This window comes from Vollenhovia emeryi, unplaced genomic scaffold (genome assembly GCF_000949405.1).
Source record: "Vollenhovia emeryi isolate VEMERY1.0 unplaced genomic scaffold, V.emery_V1.0 DF939163.1, whole genome shotgun sequence".
Lineage (NCBI taxonomy): Eukaryota > Metazoa > Arthropoda > Insecta > Hymenoptera > Formicidae > Vollenhovia > Vollenhovia emeryi.
Genome location: NW_011967203.1, coordinates 185,242 through 204,983, shown reverse-complemented (window position 1 = coordinate 204,983; position 19,742 = coordinate 185,242). Strand labels below are relative to the sequence as shown.

Sequence of the window (19,742 nt, the reverse complement as noted above, 5' to 3'; positions counted from 1 at the left end):
CTAATTAACGTATACGTTTACGAAATCTATGCAAGTTGATAAATTGTATATTATACATTGTATAATCGTACATTGTTGACAAATTTGTTGAGCGTTTTGATCTGTTTATATAAAATAGAATGTTTCTAGACGCAGAAAGCGCATTGTAGACTTAAATATTGCACGTGGCAAAGTGCACCTTTCTAACGTCCAAAGATGGTCTAAGCTCTCGTGTAGTACATTTCCTTTGGCGTATAAATTACGTATGTATACACGTGTATCCCCTCCATCCGTTTCACGGGTGAGCTGCGTCCTCGCTAACTCGCTTTGGTCTCACTGCCCCCCTCTCTCTCTCTCTCTCTCTCGCAGTCTTGCAGAATGGTGCAGAATGAAATCCCCTACGAGGGAAAACGTTCGTCAGACTCGCGGGAATAGTTTGTTATCGGTGGCCTTGATTTAATCGCCCGTAAGTTTGTATGTAAACATCAGGCCGATAAACCGCGCTCCGATCGTTGATGCATCAGATATGAGTTGCTACGGTGCTCAGTCATTCGCTACGTGACGTACTATGAGGCTACGACGAGAGGCTAACCTAAAGAGGACGTTCCTGACGTAGTCGGTATATTTATTGTCTCCGGATTGCCCACCAAATCTTATTAAACGATGAGCGATGCGCATCAAGGGCCTGCTATTGTTGCTTATCTGCATAGCAGGGAGCAGCATCGTTTTCATCGCTTTCAGCAATCAGCGACCTTCCATTCAGACCCTAGTGACGGAGACTCACAAACAGTTGCGGAGCTTCCAGGTAAATGTATTATTATACAGGGAGCTCTACTACACCTTGCCGTTTTACCCACCCAGTTTTTTTAGCCTCACGCAACAAGATCTTGCTTCTAGGAAAATTTAAAAGACGTTGAGGAGAAGCGTCTAGTGACGGACTTTAAGTACCTTGCGTTACTTGGTCTGGATGGACAGACAACCACCACGCCGATCAGTCCGAAACCTCACAATGTAACGGTTGTGTCGCTCGTAAGGCCTGGAAACGAGCAATATATTTATGGCTTCGTCAGAAACGTCAGCCACTTTTTGCCAAATAATAGTATTGTAATTTATAGCGTCGGTTTAAACGAAGATTCCTTACAAAGTATTAGGCTCGCCTGTAATTCTACGAGATGTAACGTGACCCACTTTGATTTAAATCCGTTTCCTGCTCACGTCGAGGACGACACGCTACATGTTTATAGACCACTAGTTATTCAAGTGAGTAGTTGGGCCCAGGTGTCTTTACTGTGTTTTCAGAATGAGATTGTACTAATCGGATCGATTGCTTTTATGTTGTAGACAGCTTTAAATACGCTAGGTAGTATAATCTATATGGATTCCAATGTACGTCTCAATTCCTCGGACATTGCGAAATACCTCTGTCCGAAATCTGGAATCTTGACTTGGCCTACGAGGCACGCCATTAGTTCACTGACACATCCAAAGATGTACGAGTACTTTCATGCCTCCGCTGAGAGTTTCTTCTTTCTCCCACTGATTAGAGCGTCGCACTTGATAATTAGCAATTTTAAAGACATTAGAGAGAAAGTAATGCTGCCTTGGGTCCAGTGTGCACTGACAAGGGATTGCATCTCTCCCATTGGTAGGTGTACTTTCTTTCCCAGCGTTATACATAGTAATTTCTTTATTCTTGTACCGATGGTTGCATAATCTTCTTACATTTTGGAAACGACAATTCCGGTCAATTGTCTGTATTAAATTTGTGAATTTTTCGGGTAGGTGCGCAGTCGGCGGGCTGTAGATTCAACAAGAAGCCACAATATCGGTATTCCGGCTGTCACGCGTATGACACCTCCGCGTTGAACATAGTTTTGGGGTTGCATTTTAACTTTGATGATACGTACTATGTACACAAGGAGCGGGAGACGTACTTTAACAAGATCCAGCCCGAGGAGATCACCGAGGAATACCTTATGATCACACGGCAAAACAATGCCACCGAGACCAACGTTAAAAATTTCATTCAGGAGCGCTAAATCTTTTTTGATCTCAATTTACCTTAGATAATACGTCGGATAAGCACAACTTAACTTAAGATTGTTAAGCATTGAATTAAATTATAATAAATAGCGGAATGACGAACGCTCGGAGTTGCGTTTCGAAGGCATCAAATGCCTTCTCTCAATGCGTTCCTCCCTTCTTTCCTTTCTCTTCCTTTTATTATTCTTTTAACGTTACAGCCGACAATTGAGTGAAATGACGATACTATATATATGTATATGTGTGTTGCAGTCTCATTACATTTATTTATAAGGCACTAAACTGTCACGATATCTGACATGGTTCATACAGTTCATGAATCCGTATGCTTTCGACAACACGTCATACACTTGTACTTTTCTTAACAGGGGCCGACGATGAAATCTTTTCACAAAATATTCTTTCTCTATTATGTACAGATAAAACGTAACATAGAATACACATATTTTTAAATTATAGAAAGAGCTCTAAGATTCTTCGGAATTGCGCTTATTCTACACTCGACATTGTAAACAGTCGATACGTAACACGGAGACTATCTGCCGCGTTATCTATTTATATCTATCTCTCATCTCTGTCGTCGGCCCTCGATACACATTTCAATCAAACGCACGAACATATTAAAGTGTGATCGTGTTATTACGAGTGCAAATATTTAGCCTTGTAAGATTTACGCAGTCATGGATTTCTCCTCTTCTTGAAGTCGCTCGATATCAGATTTGTTCATGAAGTAGTACGAGGGCTGCCGAGATTTCTGAAAGCCAAGAAAATTAGTTCCCCGCTTCATCAGTGATTCGGTACCCGTAGAGGAAAGTCCCCTATCATGGGATAAGCTTCTAATATGAGATAGCAGGGTTTTTGCTAAATTAATAGACACCATCTATCTTGGTTTCGTCGTTAATTTATTGCCCTTGGGGTGATTTTGATGTTGAAAACCTACTATCTCATGTTAGAAACCTATCTCATAATAGAGGACTTTCATCTATGCGCATCATCTCACCAGATCTTTGACAATACGTTTCGCGCCTGCCTTGATCAATATATTACTCAAGACTTCCACGGACGGCACGCCCATTGCGTAATGAAGAGACGTTCTCTCTAGCTAAAACGAGGAAAGATATATTCTTACAGTTTACGAATGCAAACTTTTATAAATTCCCGTCAACAGTAATTATCTCAATTAATTATTTGCGTTAGAAAATTAGATCGCTGCTCATTTATTCTTCAATTATATCTCGCTGGTTTAATCAATTAAATTTTTTTCTCCTTTCTACGTCAGCATGCTGTTTCAATGATTCATACGTTATCGCCGCTGCGTAATGTTTCTGGATACGTTTTCGCGATAAACTTGGCGATCTCTTCATCTTCCCGAAGTACAGCGATGTGCAGTGCGCATCGGCCGATCGAGTTCTTTCCAACCGCCAGCAGCTTGCCACCCCCGTTATTTTTGCTCAAAAGCTCCTTCGCACGTTCCTCGTCGCCCGCCCGAATGGCGGCGTGTACCTCCTCGCGTTGGTTCTGGAATACGCGTTGGACGATCGCGTTAAAAGTTATAACTCGCCGAACAACCGTGTCATTTCTCAAGTCGCCCCTCCTGTCGATCGTACAACTTACCACGTAATTAGGAATTGATTGCAGAAATTGCACGGTAGCTTCGTGCTCTCTTTGCGCGGCCACGTTGATGATGTTCACCCCGTCGTCCTCGGCGTCCAGAATATGGTCGTAGCCCTCGAGCAGAAGCTCGACCAGCTTTTCAGTCTCTCCTGCGTATCAAAATGAGATCGTTGTGGTTTTCTCGCAACACACTTTATGTGGGGATGAACTTGCGTTAAGGGTTTTGTCTCTTCTCACCTCTCGCCGCGAGGTAAACAACGAAGCGGTCGATCTCCTCGACGTTCTCCCGAATGTTCGCCTGTTCGGCGACGTCTCTGGCTGTCCGATACAATTCATCCCTGAAACCGACATTGACCTGCGTCTCCAGCAGCAGGTGGTACAAGCCATCCTTGGAATAGGAACGAACCGCCGCGAAGTGGATCATACTCTGCCCGTGTTCGTCCTAAAACACATCCCTTTCGTCCTTATCCGCTGTCATTTTTCATACTTTCTAAAAGTTCAATCAGTGCATTATCACTGAAACAACAACTCAGTGCTACACTGTAAATCAGCGGATATTCACTGTTTTCAACGATAAACCACTGATTGACTTTTAGAGAGTAGTTGCGAAAAAGTTTCGCTCCACGAAAGTTGAATTATAATTTTCATTCGCGCACTCTGTTAGGATTGCTGAATGTGGACTCGGGTACGTCCGAATCTGGGCTTCGGGGATAGCCGGCGTCATCAAACGTCTCGTTCTCGACATTATCCAAATGTCCCTCTTCGCGATCGGGTATAATGAGAACGTCGGATTCCTGAAGGTCCAATGAAGAAAGTCAGTTCAACATTAATGCGAGAGTAATTTCACTTGAATGGATTGGTCAGTTCTTCTGTTGTTTGAATCGGCCGCATACCTGTTCATTGGTTTTGTTCTTGCTAGCAAAGTTGTATAAATATGTCGCGAGATATGTAATCGGATCCTTTGGACGTGCGTTAGCAACTTCCGTCAATCCTTTAATTAAGGGATCGCCAAGCGCTGAAGAAAGGATGATTTTGTTGCATTGATTTCTATGAGGATACGATACAACTGTATGAAGCGATACTTACATGTTGCTAAGTATTGTCCTTCCTCCGTGCGAAATATTGGAATGTCGATTTCGCTGTCATCTGTAAAATAAATTCCATTAGAGTGTCAGATAATAATTTCAAAATGGTTATTGTGCGCACAGTTTAATTAAAAGTTAGTTTAATTGAAAAATTTTGTTAAACTAGCAATCGAGTTATAAAATAAAATGAAATTATTATTCTTAAATTAGCATGCACGTAATTCTTAATTTTAATGCAGTCTGTTCGTTACTGAAAATAATTATTGCCTCCCTATAAATTTTAATAAGACTTCAAAATTGCAGAGGCAAAATAACCATTTGTCTTTTTATTTCAATTATTTCTCATAATTTAAAAACTCATTATACCTATTGGTGCAATAATAGTTTTCAGTTTTATTACAAATATATTATAAAAGTCTGTGTGATACAACTCAGCAAAATGTGACGGCAATACATAATTAATGTTACTTTTTACAATACGCATACAAGCTCAATGTCTAATGTGCAAAAGCATAGACAAACACAATTGCATAACAAACACAGTTGATTTGCCTGAAAGAAAGTGCACTGGTGATTATTTGTATAACATGAGTAATTATAATCGCGCGCAGTTGTCAATCAACAGACGTATAAGTGTCATTTTTTATCGTCTCATCGATAAAAAGAATTTCCTATCATTGAGTAGAATATTAATTTCTATTTATTACTCTTCCATTGTGTAATAAATATTTTATTACATAACGTCATACTACACAAGATAATAGTCATAAAAATCTATGGATTATACTTGTACATATTTATAAAAATTACAGTCTGACACTTATACGCCTATTGGCTCGTTTTTTAATTAACGAATTCACATTGCGATGCTTAGAATAAGAGTAAAAAAAAGGGTACCTTGATCCCCATTTCAGGACGAATAACACTGATAATGAGTTGGAAAGACGTGTGCTTCGCCATTTTTATATTTGTGTGAACATCGACTCGTGCATTACATATAAAGAAAGCTATTGAAAAGGCTTTAACATTTTTTAAGCTTGTTGTGCCACCAATATCGCGTCAAGAATTTCAATATATTCGACTTTACATGAAAATGGTGTCGTGCTTAGAATTCTAAATGCGATAATCTACAGATACATAAGGAACGAGGTATTTCCTATAATTCTCAGTTGTAAAAGATGAGTAATTTATTTCGCGTTGAGGAGATTTCATGTAAAATCATTGCTCATACGAGTAATGTTACATTGTACAAAAGTTAATTCTTTAAATTTGCCGGCTTTTTGTCTCTCGTTCGAGAGAACAGAGATTTACGAGGCACTATTGTGCAACGTTGTGCGATAATGGTGTCGTGTATATACCAATAATGCTGACCATTTACTAACCTAATCAGCAATCCTGCGTTCTCGTCGCCGGTTAATCCGATTAATAGGGCGACTACGATTAAGATTTAGCGTTTCGTTTAAGAGAGACGCTGGGTGCACGAGAGAAAACAAAATAACGTTCACACATCTTTCCAACGCATTTCTCTCTCTCCCCTTTCGCTCATTATGGCCTAAGTGTTATTTAAAAAGTTCAGTCTGCGAAGAGTAATTGACGATCAAACATTGGCTAATAATTATCACAGAAGATTTCCATGAATAAGCGTAAGTGGGTTTTTGTAGAAAGACTTAATAGAAGGTAGAGAACGATGGCTCTCAAAGGTGATCGACGATCACGAGTGTTGTTAAATGAGGAATTAGAATTTATCGCTTAGAATATCGATAAACTGAACGTTCTTGATACCACGATTGAAAATCGTGATTCATTACATGTCGAACAGGTTTATCTAACGAATAGTTAATCAGTCGTATCGCTTCTTAGCCTTAAATATGTCTGACTAATTTGTACTTTGCAAAATTCTCTAGAAGAAATCGGCGATTTTTTTCGACAAGCTGTTCTAAATACACCTGTCTCGTAGAAATTACTATTATTTTCGATAACACTCATTCGCCTCGCCGAGTTTGCTCTTGACAAACTCTTGCTTGCCGATTTGGTCTATGGAGCTGGCAGAAGATGACTGAACTACAGATCATCCTTAAGAGAACTTAGAATCTAACATTATTGTCTCTCGTAATCGTGACCAGTCGATTCGTCTACGCCTTGAGATTTCTCGACGCGTTCGCCCGCTTGCGGAATATGCCGGTGATCAGATTGGCGATCTTCATCGAGTTGTTCATCGACAATTCCTTTTCCAGTGTGATGATGTTGTGGACCGCTCGGGAGAAGTCCTGGAGGGTCTGCAGCTCGGTAATACCCAGCGATTGCTGATTGCCGACTCTCACCATGTCGCTTTTGACGGTGTCGCGCACGTTCAGGCCACGCACCACGCACAGGTGCCGCAGGTTGTCGGGTGTTTTCGAAAGCTCGGGGAATCGTATGATCAGGCAGAATCTGATGGTGTTGCCGAGGGTGTGCGGACGGGCGGTCAGGAAACCCAGCTTCTGATCCCGTTTGAACTTGAGCTTCTGGTCGAATATCATCATCAGTTTGGCTACCCTGACGTAAGCCCGGCCCATCTGGCCTGGCCGGTTCTCGTTGGTGCGACAAACGATCCTCAAGTGATCCTGAATGTTCACCCATGCGGCGAGATCGCCGGCGGTGGTGACGTACACGCCGCGCCCGTAGGGCCAGTGCTTGCCGTGAAGACGCCGGTCGTCGTTCGGCTCGAATTCCGTGATTGGCAACAGCAGACCGGCTGCCGCCAATTGCGCTCGTATTCGGCTCGGTTGTTCGAGAATTTCGTTAAGCGTGAAATACGTGCCGGCCTCGTCCTCGCTGCTACCTTCCGCCATCAGGTCGCTTATCTCCGGGCTCATTAGTTGACTGGTGATCTCCCTCTCGACCTCCTCCAGTTGATTGACCGTCAGAGTCAGTGGCAGGCTGTAATTAGCCAGATTCCGGGTGCATTCTAGGATACCGGCTTGGACAAATTTGACGATCGGGTCTAGGTCGTACTGCTCGATCGCGGTGACGATCGTCTCATCCGGCGGGCTCTCCTCGCCCTTCTCGCCCTCTTCGACGTTGAAGAAACGCGGTAGCGGGTGGTCGGGCAGGTCGCCGCTCGCGGTTACGCAGTGCAGCTCCCGTATGAAGGGATCGAAGAACTCCGTGAAGACGACGTAACTCTCGAAGTCGGGCGCGACCACGCCGTAACCGTGATCCTCGTCCGTGACAGTGCTGACGCTCGAGCGGGCGCTGCTGACCTTGCTGCCGTTGCTCGTGATGGTACCGTACCTTTTCAAGGCAGGCCAGATCACGTCAAAGAGATTGTGATCCATGCGAGTCACACGGTGCTTGATCAAATCGAATACGGGCCGTTTGAGGCAACGAGCGACTAGTGTACCGGCGTTCGACGGGGTCTTCGGTATCGACGTTCGCCGGTTGCCCGCCAGCAATCGGAAACATCGTTCCAGGGTTGCCAGGATCTCAGGCTCGCTCACATCCCGCCGAGCCGAGTAGATATCACCTCCGGGCACTGTAGATCTCGGCCGAGTACAGCAGCGGCGGCGGCGATTGAAAGAACAGCCGGGTTAACAACCGTCGGCGTTGAGAGATGTAGGGTTGATGAGAAAGAGCGAATAAACAAATTTCGCGGTAACGTTAGTGACGATTATCAAAGGGCGAATATTGGAAAATTCAACTACAAATGGAATATATCTCACTTGAGGAAGTGCATGAGACGATAAAATTGATTTGTCTTACAGTTCGTGATAGTAATTGCGAGATCAAGAATTTTATCACCGCGATGAGATTACGAAGCGACCAACTCGCTTTACAACTAGAATTCAATTTTCCTTGATCTTACAATAATCATATAACTAAGGTATTTGGAATAGGCAGTGAATTATATTTCGCACCTTAGCTCGATCAACGCGCTGAAGTGTTAAGTGTTGACTTGATCACATGCTATTATAAAAATAATCGAGCAAAGCGTCAAATCAATCCACAAAATCAGTAAAGGGAAAACACTTGTGCTCTCAGCAAGTATTCGACTACGATTCTTACGCGGTATTTGAGGGGCGACCTGATTGCGCTTGTCTAAAAAGATATAAATCGTACGTGTACGAAACTGATTACAAAATACTTTAAATTAACAATGTTTTTTGTGTGCGAACGGGAAACAGTCAATTGATACTTCACGAAATCGCGACACATAGAATATCTGTGCCAAGTGCGACATTGTCGAGGATCCTTATGAGATTTTTTAACTTGGAACATCTTTTCGAACACAAAACATGAAGAGTGACATCGCGAGAAGGAGTGCCCGGACGGTTTATGTCGCGACTTTTTTTTTATATGTATATTGCCGATGGTGCTTTAAAATGTCTCAAATCAAGAAATACCTTTATCCGTCAACATTTCGTCGGCGAGCTTCTCGCTAGCTCCGAAATCGCGGAGAAGCTTTTTGTGCGATAAATCGCTGCGATTTTGCTTGTAATAATCCGCCTTTTGTCCAAACTACATGACAAAAGATAAGGTTTCATGGACACTTGGCTTGCAATAGAACAGTTGAGTCATGAGAGAATTCTGCGTGTACTCGTTAAATTAATTCTCTCCATTTCTATCAGAACTTGATTGTAAATCCCATTATTCGGAGGGCGCAAAATTGCATCCGATTCTATTCGCGATAATTAATCAAGATCGTGACAAAATATCGTAATTGCACTCACGTTGTCCTGTTCTAAAGGGTTGGCACCCAGGTGTAGCAAAAGATTATAGTAATGGCCGTTATCAGCGAGCGTCGCGGCGTAATGCAACGGGGTACGTCCGTCGAGGTCGATCGCGTTGGCGGTTTCTGGAAATCTTCCTGCCAGGTACCTAAATCAGGTATAAAATATTCAATCGAATGGCGTGAGTCAGTAGTGCCGAGTTTATAGCCTGTCATTCGAGCAAAAGTCTATCGTGATATGGTCGGGATAAATCATGAGCTAAAGTCGACGGCGCTCGGTCGAGCTAACAGTTATATTGACATTACTAGACATCTTCAAATGTTTGTATCTTCCTTATTAGGACGACATTAATTTTTAAAATGTCTTAAATGTCTGTTGCAGATATTAGATTACAAGAAAGATATTAAAGCAATCGAAACGCGGCGCAAACGCAAGTTACGTATGGAATATATTTTTAATCATCACTGACGACTATAAGTGACAGTTTTCTTTCGTGAATATATAAATATATTCATGTGTATATATAAGTGTGTTAATTAAATGAAATACCTGATGACAGCGGTGTTTCCGAAGACAACGGCCACGTGCAGTGGCGTTGCACCGTGGGGCGACGACGCGTCTCGCGCCACCGCGAATTTGCGCCGATCCAGTGCGCTTTGCAGGTCGCGAAGATTCCCATCTCGCGCTGCCAAGTGCACGGCACGGATTTTCCCCTAATATTACAGAACAGGTAAATTTTACACGTAAACAGTTAAATCTGTGTTTCGCACTTGCCCTTCCGTTATTGCGCAACGACGTACCATATAGGTCGGAACGTTGTCGATAAAAGCCTGGAGTTCGGGATTCCCGGTCTGTCGTCCGATCAATCGTCGGCCATCGCCATTGAGAACAAGAACCGCTAATTGTTCCATATTGCCTTCGCCCAGCAGACCCTCGACTTCTGGGTCCCGGCCCATGCTACCCTCAGTCAATTCTACCTCCGCGGGCTCCTTGTGCTCGCCGACGATGACCTGCTGTCATATTCAGGTGCAAAATCATGCGCGCGGCCAGGAGACATGTAGACGATCGATAGGAGATATTAATCGCACGTGGGAATCTCACATGCGAATCGATCGTATGTCTCTTGCCGCGCCTACGCATACTCTACGTTTGTGTGTGTATGGCACACAGGGTGTGCGTCTAAAAAAAGACATCGCTAGTAGCGGACTTTCGTCCAAGGTATCGTGAGAATTTCTTTTCTTCATTTTAGCGAAGGAAGTGAACGGCAAACTTTTTCTCAATTTAAAAAGTGTTATTATTGAACGTAATTGCCATTACATGTCATACATAGTTATTATACAACGTTGTAATCCCAGGGGCGGACATAGATTGAGATATCCCGGCTTCTTCTTTGTATTATACAAGGCGCAGTGCAGTGATCGTGACAATTTAAGACAATACCTGCTCCTCGTCTTGCGCAGGATCGTCAACGCCGGAATCGCCGGTGCTAGGTTCGTTTCTTTCTTCGTGCTCGACGCTTTCCTCGATCTTCGGGGATTCCTCGTAGACGCCGTCTTCATTAGCGGCGGCTTCAGGCCCGTCCTCCTCGTCTTTCGTCGGCTCCGTGACAGGTCCAGTTACCACGTCATCGTCCGATGACGCTTTCTCCTCTTGCTCTCCTTCATTCTCATTCGTGGCATCTTCCTCGTTATTTCCCGCGTCCTCGTTCTCGTCTCCCCCGTCGTTCGCCTCATCTTCATCTCCATTCTGCTCGTCTCCGTTCGGAGTCGCGGCTTCTTCGCTCTCCTGTTGCTCATCGTCGGCTCTCTGTTCCACGAAATCGCCCATGTAATCCATCATACCATTGACCTGGAATTACGAACTGGAAGCCCTCCCCTCCTCACGACGAAGGAGGAAAAAAAAAGAAAACAAAACTCTCTAGTTTACTACTCATTCCGACTACGACACTACATTTCGACCGGGATGCCAATTCTATGTCCGGCTACACGGTGCACTAAATAATCCGTAATCAATACAAACGTGTATTATACAGTAATAAGTATACCCAAGCTTAGGCAGGTAGAATACCGTGCATAACTTATAGACAACGATGACAAATGTACCTTGCCATTCGAGCCGTCCGAATCCTTCATCGTGGATTCGGCGCTACCGAAAGCGCTATCGTCACTGCTAACCTTCTTCATGCCTCTCATAACGGCTTGTCCCATTTCCAAGATTCTCCAGTCCCAGCTTTTCGGATAAGTGTCGGAAACACGCGGCGCTTCCGGTATCAGCGACAGATTCGACAGGTCTACGTCCGAAGGGCGGTTCTTGTAAAACGCGGGCGCCTTTTGTCTCTGATTAGCAGCAAAATTTTACAGGGTGCGATTATCTTATCGATTATTTATCTTTCAGTTTCAGATGGCACTCACGTTATCGAGTTTACTTTCATCGGCCCCGTGCTCCGTCAGGAGGTCGTACATGACGCCGTCGTCCTTAAGCGCAGCTGCATAATGCAACGGAGTCTTCCCCTCGTTGTCCTGAGCCGCCACCGTTGCGGAAGATCTCTCGAGGATTTCACGAGCGACGTCTGTGTATCCCAAACCGGCAGCCTTGAGAAAGGTAAGCATTTTCTCACTTTTGGCAATTGGAAAAAATTCATTGTACCTTTGTCGAGGGAGCTTACCTTGTGCAGGGCGTTTAAGCCATTGCTGTCCTTGCCGCACAAAACAATAGGCGAAATGGGCGGTTCATCCAACTTCTTCTTGAGACCCTCCAAGTCGTTATTAATGACCGTCGCGTGAATGTCTTTTATTGTTCCCTACCGAAATCGTAATAATTTTATTTAATAATTTTTTTAGCCACCGCGGTATTGACTTTTAATGTCATAAATAATTAAATAATAGGAGAATATATGCAATCATCTGTTGACGTACCATAATAAAGGGCACGGCCTCCAGGAATTTTCTTATTCGCGGATTGTTGCTGGTCTCGCATCGAAGTTTAGACCCGTGTCCCTCCCACAGCACTTGCTGTAACTTTCCGATGTCCTTGTTGTGTATCCATATCCTGATATTGGAGGGCTTGAAATCCATACCTGAACATGAAGTGAGCTACGATTTAGACAATATCGTGGGAACCTCATGATTTAATTTAATTCATACCAAAGAATGTGAAGTACCCTGTATTTCATTGTGACGAGAAAATCGATAAAAACATAAAAGGATCTCAACGATGGCGAAATATAAATGTAAGGCAGTTATAATCACCATGTCGGTCTTTCGATAAGTTTTAAAAATTGCTTAACTACATTAAATCAATTTTTATCTGAATAACTGAGCAACGAACGGAAAATAAAATATACACAAGCAACCACATAATCGTCGCGGAAACATTACGCTGTAAGGTTCGACCGTCTTTCGTGATTGTTGCATTTAAATAGTGATGTTTTTACGAAGTACCGTATCACGAAATATATTTATGAACGATACGACTCGTCGAGTATACCGCGTGTCATTACGAAGACATTAAATATTTGAAATTCTCGAAACGAGAAACGTATGCCTCAATAAATATTAAACGTATGTTTTTACGGAGGTACGTGACGAAAATAAAACTGAAGACCTTTTTAAGGACTGAGGATATTATCCTCAGATTTATTTTATATGAATCTAACTTCGCAATTTATAGCCTCGCGAAAATAATTACGTCATACTTGTATCAGAGATCGCTTGCATAATTGAAATGTGAAAAGCCGATAGTCGGCATTCTCCGCAAATACATCTGAAATTCCGCCCGATACGTTCAGGAATGCTTATTGTTAAAAATGAATTGGACGTGGTTCGTTTCGACCTATCGATGCGCGCCTTCGGTAATAGTTACATGCACGCTACGTTTAATATTTGATATCGTCTTGAATACGCGGATGGCGAGCGCGAATGCCGGTTAATAAATTTTCTAGGAGGTGGAGCGGTGTACGGAGTTTGTTACTGACACGTTTCGGAGCTGTGCGCACAGTGCATATAGACATTGCATTACCCGGTAAAGGGAACCTGCATTACGCTACCTGCGCCTGTTTACAACTCTTTACCTGTCACGCTTCGGTGTTTCTAATAAATTATTATTGCCGCGATGGTTCGTGGAATCTGACGATCACGTAAGATTTCTCAAGGATTGAACGAGTAAATACATACAATAATAATCTACTTTGTGACGAGAGATAATAATTTAATGAGTAGCTCTAATTGCGCACGGCGACAAATCTTTAATTTTATAGCAAGGGAAAGAACAAAAAGGCATTCACTAAACCGTTCTTATACGCGATATAAAGTTAGGTAACGAGAGATTGCTTTGTGAAATTTATTATTCCAACAGCGCAAGTAGTTGAAGCTATTTACTTGTATCGCGCGCAAGCAATTTAGCGAGAATTTCTTATGTCCAATCGCGCAAGGGAAGAAGGCGATCGTTGGAATGTATTTACAGGAAATTGCTTTGACTTCAATTCTCGAGCGTAATTGCTAGTATGGCGGTACGATCGAAGAATGGAAGATGAGTTCTTATCATTGACGAAATTAGAACTCGGCCGTTGTTACGACGGTAGGGTCGATCCACGACCTATTTACGTATGCGAAGTCGTTTAACGAGCGGAAAAGTCGTTTCGTTCCATATAATTACCTTACGTGGCAATTCGTTGCAATTTATTCTATTCGCGTCGGCGCGATGAATATTCAAGACACGTTAGGAGTAAAAGAATCATCGCAAGTTATCAAGTTGTGCACTTGCGACTAGACTCTTGCTGTTTCGTTTGGGGTTTTTAATTCGCACGGGGGTGGACGCGGTATAATTCTTCGTTTCGACCGTTTTCGACCTCTATCGAGCGCCGCAGTTAGCCTTGCCTTACGAATTTATGTGCTATCGATTCTTCACGGTCATTAGAAACGGATATGTGGGGTATAAGGCGAGGAATCTATATCCGCGAATGTAGGGAACGGGCGAAAAACGCTATAGCACTCCGCCGGTCGCAAGGTTGCCCGTCGATTTCGTTCGCGACGTTTCCTCGAAATTGTCTTTAACGACTCGCTGGCGAACCAACGGGATTAATGTAATATTTAAACATACTTATCCACAGTATTGAATACAAGAAGTGAGGATGTGGTATGTATGTAATTTAACAATACAAGTCACTGCGTATACATTGCTTGTCTACTTAATTCGTAGAATATCGTGTATACCTTGCGCGATGTACAGGAAAAGAAGAATATTCTCTCTTTGTGTTATATATTTCACATTTTTAAGTCTCTTAAGAATGACGATACTCACTTTCCTTTCCGGTACTTTTCCTTCGTCGAGTCGTCATCTCCTCTTCCGGCAATTCGACCTCCGCGGAGTGCTCCAGGTAATAAGAGGCCGGGTTCCCTCTCTTGTCGCATACACTAGCGTCGCATCCGCCTTCTATGAGAGTATCCCAAATCGAATCGGAATCTTTACACGCGCAGCAGTAATGCAAAGCTGTACGTCCCTCCTAAACAATGAAGGATGGCGCGTGTGAGGCGCGATCGTCGACCATAAATTAATGATTAATTTGGACCCCCCGAGATTTACGTCTTCGACGAAAGGCGAGGGTGCCGATAGGAAATGTACGCCAGGGTTGATATACGCTGGATGATTTTACTCGCTTTCGTTTCGCGTTTGCATGTTAGTGTGAGCCGGCGAGGAAAGAACAGGTGGTTTACACTTCGTTATTATTGTCAGCGTCACGCGATGCGGGATCGTGACAAACGTTGCTAGGAAGAAGGTATTCGATTATTCAGGCACCTCTTCTCGAGGGAGTTGACAAACGTTTGCGCTGCGACACGATTCCGCCGTGAAAATAGGCCTCGCGAATCTTGGGAATTATACAAGATAGCCGATCCAAGTTTTAGACTCATTAAAGCCCGTAAAATTGGAGATTAAGGCAGCTACTTTTTTCTCGAAACAGAGGCATTTAAAAAGAAAGAGAGAGAGAGAGGTCCCTTGGATTGGTTTTACGGTCACGAAAACGGCCGTGTTAAGCAAACTTTTTATTATTATAGTTAAGACGCTTTGACTGATATCGATTAAATATACGGTAAAATTTCTTGCGGTACAAGTAATTCGTTTCCACGGTTCATGGATAGCAAAAGAAAGCGACGTACCCTGTCCTTCTGTTGCGGCGCAATAGGGTAATTTTCTATCAGCCAAGCAACGATCTCGGGTTGATCGTAGTAGACCGCTTTGTGTAGCAAGGGTACCCCGCATGAATCCTTGGCGATCGCCAGCTTCTTCTTCGACTCCTCGGATATTATCTTCTGCGTTTCAGCTAACGAGCCGCGCGCAACCGCATCGTGCACTTGCGAGATCTTCGTCTAAAAGAAATCGAGCGGTCGATTCAATTCTTACGTTTCTCTCTTACAATTGGTGAAACTTTCTCAGCCTGACACCAGTTCTTCGGGTAGAAATCAGGCTGTTATTAATCATGCCTAATTTGTAATGAACCACTTACCAAGTAGTTTGGTAGTCCCTTCAGGAAGACACGAGTTCTAAGATCCTGCGAGTGTTCGCTTAACAGGCGCGAGCCCCGACCCTCCAACACGACATTTTCGAGTTTCTCGAGTTCGCCACGCTGCAACCAATTTCTCACGGCCGAGTGCATTTGGGCCTCTGCAACGCAATCCCAAACTTTAGATGTTATAAAGGCAGAATAATTTTAATGTAGTTGGTTTGTGAAAGTATCTTAATGATGTTCGCGGAGACACATTCTATCTCACATAATGTCTCATCCTACTGCATGTTCTTTATGCGTAACATGTATGATTGTATTTATGTGTAACGTGCGTGATTGCATTCGCTATTGATAATAAGAGCTTTTCAATATGAGCTTTACGATATAAGGAGAGTCGGCAAAACATATTTCACAAACGTTTCGCCGTTGCTGGCTTCTCATCGTTATTGATTCGCGTGCTCTGCAGCATTCAAACATATTTTTCGCTTGCATATTCATAGTGCTTTATGGATGATCGGCGGGTCTGAATGTAATAGGTATTCATGACACGCGAAACGTGATATTAGTCGGAAGCGCGCATAAAGATGCTCCAATATGCAGTCAAAAGCTTCAATATGCAATTTGCCGAGAGTTCATGTTCCGACAGATTTTTTTTTCAATTATATTGAAGCGTAATTATGTAAACTATACCGCAAAAGATCGCCTTATGCCGCGATGCGGTTTCGAAAATTACGTCGCGGTAATGATTCCATTATGCACTATCGCACTGGATCTCGTCGGCTGTTCACTCATTACTGTAAACGTCGTGATTAGGACATACTTGGACTTTTCCTCTTACGAAAGCGATCGGTGAATTCCCTGTTTTTATTTATTCAATGCCACACATGCGTGGAAGTTTAAAGGATATAAATATATCGTGAATTCTACGCGCTACCACCGATGATTTACGCCTTTCCATTTACGTTTTCGTTTCCAGGAATATTAGTTTATTAAGTTATCATTTAATATTATAAATCTTGCAACACAAAATACTCATGCAAGTGTTTTTTTTTTTAAATCTAAACAGAATGAGTGGATAAAGAGAAATTAAACTGTGCCTTTCAAATTTCAATTGCGAATATCGCGAAAGTAATCGATATGATTTGGCAATCGTACCAATCATCTTTTTACATAAAGTCCAATATTAAACGAAAATGAAAGCATATCGTGCAAAACTTTCATCAGTTAAAAACTAACATGCTCCTTTGACGTGTGCGTAGATTCAGAAATTAAAAAGCCAACCAAAATAAATTTTATATTAAGCTTTCAATGTGTTGAGACTTTTGGATATTTGCGCTAAAGATGGCTCGCATTTTTATGATTGTTAAAAGATATACGAAGGATAAAATCCACGCAGTGCTTTATTCGGCAGTGCATCGAAGGAAAAGTGGTACCTGATCGGCTTCGATACGCCCCGGCTTTGCGACCAGCATTTCTGTGTTAAACGGATCGTGCGGGTCGAACGACGTGCGTAGCAGCGCGTTCTAAACAGATATGATACACAGGCGTCGCGACGCTGCGACACGAAGAAGCGTCGCGCGTCGAATGAAGCGGCCGCTCGGCGTCGCGACGCCACCTGTACGAACCCGCGTTTTTCACGAGCGGAAAGCCTGTTGTTCTGCAAGGTTTCTAAGGAGGATCCCTTGTATATTCGCGTCCGGTTCCAGGACGAATGAATAAAGAAGTAAGGTGAATTAAGAATTCATACTGAAACTACTTTGACAGTCGTTGTTGATTTCTTCCGGCAGAACTGCATTCTTTTACCTGGGACTAGCGCGGCGTTCGATCGTCTCGCAAAATGGAATATGCGATGCGCCGTGTGTTTATCTTCCCCGGCAGCGTCAATAACCGCGTGTCATAGTAAGGATAAGTTACGTTATAATGATAGAAGCACCGTCGTGAAATTTATAAGAATTTGATAGAACAAAATTTTCCAAGAATCTCCGTCGCGTTACAACTTCCTAGCAATCAGTATTATATCTTTTTCTTGATTATAAACAAGCACAAACGAAAGAAAACGATGAATTCAGAGAAAGATAAATAATTACTCATATCAGAACGCATTACCGTTAATGCTTTAGTCAAGCTCATCCTTCGCGCGATAAGCTGCTAATCAAACAAAGTAATCCCATTGTGCAGGTGACACGCGCTGACATTATTAAAATTGAGCGGCAAGGTCAAGAGAATTAATAAAGCCTGATCTACAATGTGCTCTTCGGCGTCTAGAAACATTCGATTTTATAGCCAATAAATAATACATTTAAAAAATTTGTGTAAGTTGATAAGTTGTATTGTACATTATGCATTGTCGATAAATTTTTTTCACAGCATGCTCGTAAAAGATTGAATGTCTCTAATCGCCACAAGCGCATTGTAGAGCAGGTTTAAATCCCCCGTGAAACGAGGCATTTTGTTTCGCGGAAATACGCGTTAGTACATAATTAAATGAGGCTAATCTCACGATATTTAACGGCACCGTAATAATTGATAATAATTGCAGCGTCTAATGTGATGAAATACCTAATGTAGAAACGAATTCATTACGAAATGCGTGTTTTTTTTGTTAATCGAGCAGCGATTGTTTGATACGAAAATAACTTTAGTCAATATCTTCGTGAAGAAAAACTTTCAGGGGTGACTATTATCTCTCGTTCATCGGCGCTGTCGCAGTAACCCTGACAGGCTGGTCGACCAAGGAAACGACGACTATCGAAATATTACATTTCGTCACGTTCTAATTTCCTTTAGCGGTTGTCTTACGTTAATTTTCTAGTCTTACTCATACTTGCTCTCGTATCACGGTGCTGCAATCGATGTTAGTGGGTACGGTGCAATGACACATCGATCATGCTTACGGCTTATGTCTCTGTGCCGCGCGAACTCTTCAGCTGACTTTGCTTTTGTTGAAACGTACAGTACGTCACGTCAAAGGTAATTGAAAGATTGAAAAGCTTGTTACACGTCCCAGACGAATCGGTACACTAGCTTATATTTTAATATAACAAACTACAAATTTGTACATGAATTGCAGATTAGATGCAGATGATTGATTAGATGAAAAGACAATAAAAATGTATCGTAGAACAATGGTACACGTAGTATAGTTCTGTTATCTAAAATGTATCGTACAACAACGTAGGTAGTGTGTTGTATAGTTCTATGATCTAAAACTACGACAATTACCTTTTTGATCGCAACTCCAAGAAATAAGATAATATCGAGAGAAGTCGCCTTTACAATACCGCGGACAAATGTGTCGCCTCTCTGTACTACTTAATGAAGAACTCCATTCTCGTTTCTTAACGGAACGCCGACGAGAATGTGTGCTCCGTTTAAATCGCCACGATATCGAAAGCGTATCCCCGATTCATCGTATTACAATTTACAAAGTATTACATAAAACACTTTTTATCTCGAAACAGTAAAACGCGTTCGAAAGCTACGAGTAACTTCGTAAGACTGACGATGTGCATAGTTTTCCACGTGTCCTATTCACGTACGTGCTATATTATTTATGAAAGGTATAGCTTCGGTGCCATGTTGCCTCCATGGAAGCGGCAGTTAAACTTCTTAAATGGTGTAGATGGCCGAACATATTTTGTTTAGAACTCAAACTTTATTTCTATGAAATGTTCCCGAAATTATGACGAATTACGAGATATATTAACAAAGCAATATACCACTCCCTGCAAAGTTACGAGGGGTGATCGATTAAAGTGGGACACCCTTTATAGAGCATATAATTTTACTCTCTTTATGATAATCTTTTAATGT

At 42.5% G+C, this 19,742-nt stretch overlaps 2 protein-coding genes across 7 annotated transcripts; one reads left to right on the top strand and one right to left on the bottom strand.

Annotated features, from left to right (window-relative positions):
• The first annotated feature begins 329 nt into the window (after positions 1-329).
• LOC105564514 lies at positions 330-2,124 on the top strand. The gene is made up of 4 exons (XM_012016938.1): positions 330-784; positions 877-1,239; positions 1,321-1,624; positions 1,762-2,124. Exons 1-4 carry the CDS (start codon positions 650-652, stop codon positions 2,016-2,018), a joined length of 1,059 nt encoding a protein of 352 aa, XP_011872328.1. The 5' UTR covers positions 330-649; the 3' UTR covers positions 2,019-2,124.
• Positions 2,125-2,182: 58 nt separating this feature from the next.
• On the bottom strand, positions 2,183-19,457 carry LOC105564509. Of its 6 annotated transcripts, none has more exons than XM_012016930.1 (22): positions 19,152-19,457; positions 15,930-16,087; positions 15,583-15,792; positions 14,729-14,930; positions 12,346-12,506; positions 12,096-12,230; positions 11,842-12,021; positions 11,533-11,766; positions 10,871-11,278; positions 10,231-10,443; positions 9,980-10,143; positions 9,431-9,578; positions 9,104-9,218; positions 8,766-8,798; positions 4,723-4,782; positions 4,530-4,651; positions 4,293-4,430; positions 3,874-4,078; positions 3,637-3,785; positions 3,325-3,540; positions 3,023-3,124; positions 2,183-2,776 (listed from the first exon to the last, which is right to left on the bottom strand). In XM_012016930.1, the coding sequence occupies exons 2-22, from the start codon at positions 16,077-16,079 to the stop codon at positions 2,693-2,695; spliced, it is 3,429 nt and encodes a 1,142-aa protein (XP_011872320.1). In that variant the 5' UTR covers positions 16,080-16,087; positions 19,152-19,457; the 3' UTR covers positions 2,183-2,692. The 6 variants fall into 6 exon arrangements, with proteins under 6 accessions (XP_011872320.1, XP_011872317.1, XP_011872318.1 ...); XM_012016927.1 differs by lacking the exon at positions 8,766-8,798 and adding an exon at positions 8,104-8,235; XM_012016928.1 differs by lacking the exon at positions 8,766-8,798 and adding an exon at positions 8,104-8,235 and having other exon boundaries at positions 10,231-10,440.
• Positions 19,458-19,742: the final 285 nt, after the last annotated feature.

Excerpts from the sequence above, each read along its gene's own strand:
- LOC105564514 (XM_012016938.1), top strand. The coding sequence starts at position 650 with ATGCGCATCAAGGGCCTGCTATTGTTGCTTATCTGCATAGCAGGGAGC. Across the intron at positions 1,240-1,320 it reads ATAGACCACTAGTTATTCAA|ACAGCTTTAAATACGCTAGG; the intron begins GTGAGTAGTTGG and ends TTTATGTTGTAG. Across the intron at positions 1,625-1,761 it reads GGATTGCATCTCTCCCATTG|GTGCGCAGTCGGCGGGCTGT; the intron begins GTAGGTGTACTT and ends TTTTTCGGGTAG.
- LOC105564509 (XM_012016927.1), bottom strand. The coding sequence starts at position 16,079 with ATGCACTCGGCCGTGAGAAATTGGTTGCAGCGTGGCGAACTCGAGAAA. Across the intron at positions 15,793-15,929 it reads AGGGACTACCAAACTACTTG|ACGAAGATCTCGCAAGTGCA; the intron begins GTAAGTGGTTCA and ends GATTTCTTTTAG. Across the intron at positions 3,786-3,873 it reads TGTTTACCTCGCGGCGAGAG|GAGAGACTGAAAAGCTGGTC; the intron begins GTGAGAAGAGAC and ends TTTGATACGCAG.